Source organism: Malus domestica, chromosome 16, assembly GCF_042453785.1.
Source record: "Malus domestica chromosome 16, GDT2T_hap1".
NCBI classification, from domain to species: Eukaryota; Viridiplantae; Streptophyta; class Magnoliopsida; order Rosales; family Rosaceae; genus Malus; species Malus domestica.
In genome coordinates this window covers 32,066,916-32,069,605 of record NC_091676.1, presented here as the reverse complement: position 1 = coordinate 32,069,605, position 2,690 = coordinate 32,066,916, and the positions used below count along the sequence as shown (strand labels likewise).

The 2,690-nt window shown below is 43.5% G+C and overlaps 1 protein-coding gene across 1 annotated transcript; it reads left to right on the top strand.

Moving 5' to 3' along the window:
• Positions 1-762: 762 nt before the first annotated feature.
• On the top strand, positions 763-1,390 carry LOC139193118 (uncharacterized). The gene is made up of 2 exons (XM_070816087.1): positions 763-990; positions 1,064-1,390. Exons 1-2 carry the CDS (start codon positions 763-765, stop codon positions 1,388-1,390), a joined length of 555 nt encoding a protein of 184 aa, XP_070672188.1.
• The last annotated feature ends 1,300 nt before the right edge of the window (positions 1,391-2,690 follow it).

Below are 2,690 nucleotides of genomic sequence, written 5' to 3'. Positions count from 1 at the left end.
GCTATAAAATGCGCCCGGTGAAAGCATGCACTAGGTATGCCGAGTGTGCATGTCGGAGTGAGAGAGAGCATATTGTCTTTGGTAAGAAAAAGGCATATTGGACTTGGAAAAACCATTGGTGCTTTCTTTATAATGATTGGGAGTATGCTAAAGGTGTCACGCCTGAGCGACGTGTTCCTACTCACTTCCAGACTGTAGGCTGTGATGTATCCATTGTTTGCATTATTTGCTATTTGTTGTGATTTTCTCTTGCTTCTAACATTTTTTCTTCGTGCAGTGATGCGAGGGACCATCAAGCTGTCTGGACGAGAGCTAGCTGACATAGAGAAGGTGTTGAGGGTGCCCAAAGAGGAAAGACATTTAGGCAAGCTACGACCCTTATTTCAAAAGTACGGTTTCCAGCCCCTACTGTCGGAGTGCCAGAGACGAGCAAGTAAGTTGTGTCTTTCATTTTGCCCTCTCTTTCTTTTACAAAGTTGCATTCTTTACTTTGATTTTTCTTGTTCAGTGGAGAAAGTGGGCAAGAAAGGGGAGACTAACGCCAAGAAAGGGAAAACACCCATGTTAGTTCCCGTAGACGACATTTTGTTTCATCGGGTGAGGCCAACCCCTAAACCTAAGTCGCAAGAGGAGGCCTTCAAGATTGCTGCCTCAAAGAAGGCTGAAGTTGAGGCTATCGGGTGTGCTGCTACCATAGTTGCAAGGGAGGAGAGATGACTGTTGCCTCATCTTCCTACCATCAATCCCATATTTCCTCCAACCATGGAGTTTATTGACCAAGAAGGTGGCCCTAGCTGTAGCCGTAAGAGAAAGTACAAGGAAGATGTTGGCAACATTCATTGGAAGGACTTGAAGGTTGCCATGCAGCCAAGTAATTTTAGGTATGTCAATAATTGCCTGGCAGGACGTCGATCCACTGTTGATGAGCTTAGCGAGCCGCTAAATGAGAACAAATCAGATCGTGACCGGATGATGAGGCTATCTTCTTATGTAAGTGTTACTTTGTCATTTCTTTGCTTTCTCCCCTCTTTTTCCTGGTAGTGACGATTATCTTGTCATGTAGGTCATGACTGAGTACGATGACAGATTACAAGAAGTCGAGCAGTACAAGGCAAAGTTTAAAGAGAATAAGCAGCTTGTGAATGACGCCAGAAAAACGAGCAAAGCTTTGGCTGATGCCATCCTCCTTAAGGATGAAAACTTTGCGAGTTTAAAGAGACGAAATGGTGAGAACGTGAGGCTTAAGAAACAATTGGAAGAGACTAAGGAACAGTTGGAGACAACCATCCTTGAGGTTTCCAAGGTTAAAGGGGAGTTGGATAGTGCATTGGTTGAGATTTCTGGGCTGAAGATGAGTATCCCAACTGAGAAGGATGTTGCTGTGCAGTAGTTCTTAGGTTCCCAGGCTTTTCACGATGCTTTTAGACCTCACTGCATCCGAGCAGCTAATTTTGAGAAAAGAAAATGGATGGCCGTCCTTGAGCGTTACGACAATGGAAGCATTATCCGAAAGTACCGTGATAAGATGGATGAGTACCGACAAAAGAGTGAAGCCTTCGTCCTCGCAGTTGATCCTAATAGTGATGATGACTCTGATAATGAGGCTAGTATCAGTGAGCAATCTCAGGAGAGTGAGGATGGTCCTGGAGATGCTGAGGAATGTGGTGATGACGATTGGGTTGAAACGCAGAGTGATATTGTCAGGGGTTCGGCTTCAGATGAGGATGACTCGTAGTGCCCTCTCTTTCTACATGTACGAGTTTGTTGTTTGTATGGCATGTGCCATATACTCTGGATGTACTAGTTTGTTGTTTGTGTGGCATGTGCCATGTACTCTGGATGTACTAGTTTATTGTTAATTACCAAGTATTTGCACTATCATTGATGAATGCCTGGCTATGTTTAAGCAAATCCTTTGTTTAGATATAAGCCATAACTTGGATGTACTAGTTATGTCCAGTACTATTTGTTTATTTATATAGTCTTGTTGACATATACTTAGACTTGATTTCCTGTTGGAAGCATTCATGTTGAAGCTTTTAACCCGAGTGTTTCATTGCTAGGAATGTAAGAAGATTAGGACCGAGTTGTCTAAATCGCCTCTTTATTGAATTCATGCCAAATAGTCTTCGTTACATAGGATGTCGAACGGCTGAAGCTTAACACTTGTACAATGTGAATTTACTTGTAATAGTACTTCAAGTGATCAGCGTTCCATGGATGGCCAAGGGTCTTGCCATCGAAGCTTCTAAGCTTGTAGGAGCCAGGGCGATTGATGCCAACAACTTCAAACGGTCTATCCTAGTTTGGACTAAGTGTTCATTCACTTGGGATTCTGTCGCAGAGTAATCTTTTCTTCAATACCCAGTCCCCCACTTTGAAAGAACGAGGTTTGACCTTGGAGTCATAGTAGTTAGAGATGCGCTGCTTGTAGGCAACATTCCTCAAATGAGCCTGGTTTCTGTGTTCCTCAACTAGATCTAAGTTGAGGGTAAGTTATTTGTCATTTTCGTTTTGCACGTAGTTCTGGACTCGGAAGGTTGCTTGCTCAAGCTCAATTAGGACAACTGCCTCTGTACCAAAGGCAAGTGAGAATGGGGTTTCTCCTGTGCGTCTGAAGATAACATTGTATGCCGTTAGGCAATCAACCACCAAGAAGTTAGTGAGAGTGTCAGCAACCTTAGGTTTGG

Bases quoted from the DNA above. Each gene is read 5' to 3' on its own strand.
- LOC139193118 (XM_070816087.1), top strand. From the start codon at position 763: ATGGAGTTTATTGACCAAGAAGGTGGCCCTAGCTGTAGCCGTAAGAGA. The intron at 991-1,063 runs GTAAGTGTTACT...CTTGTCATGTAG, and splicing joins TGATGAGGCTATCTTCTTAT to GTCATGACTGAGTACGATGA.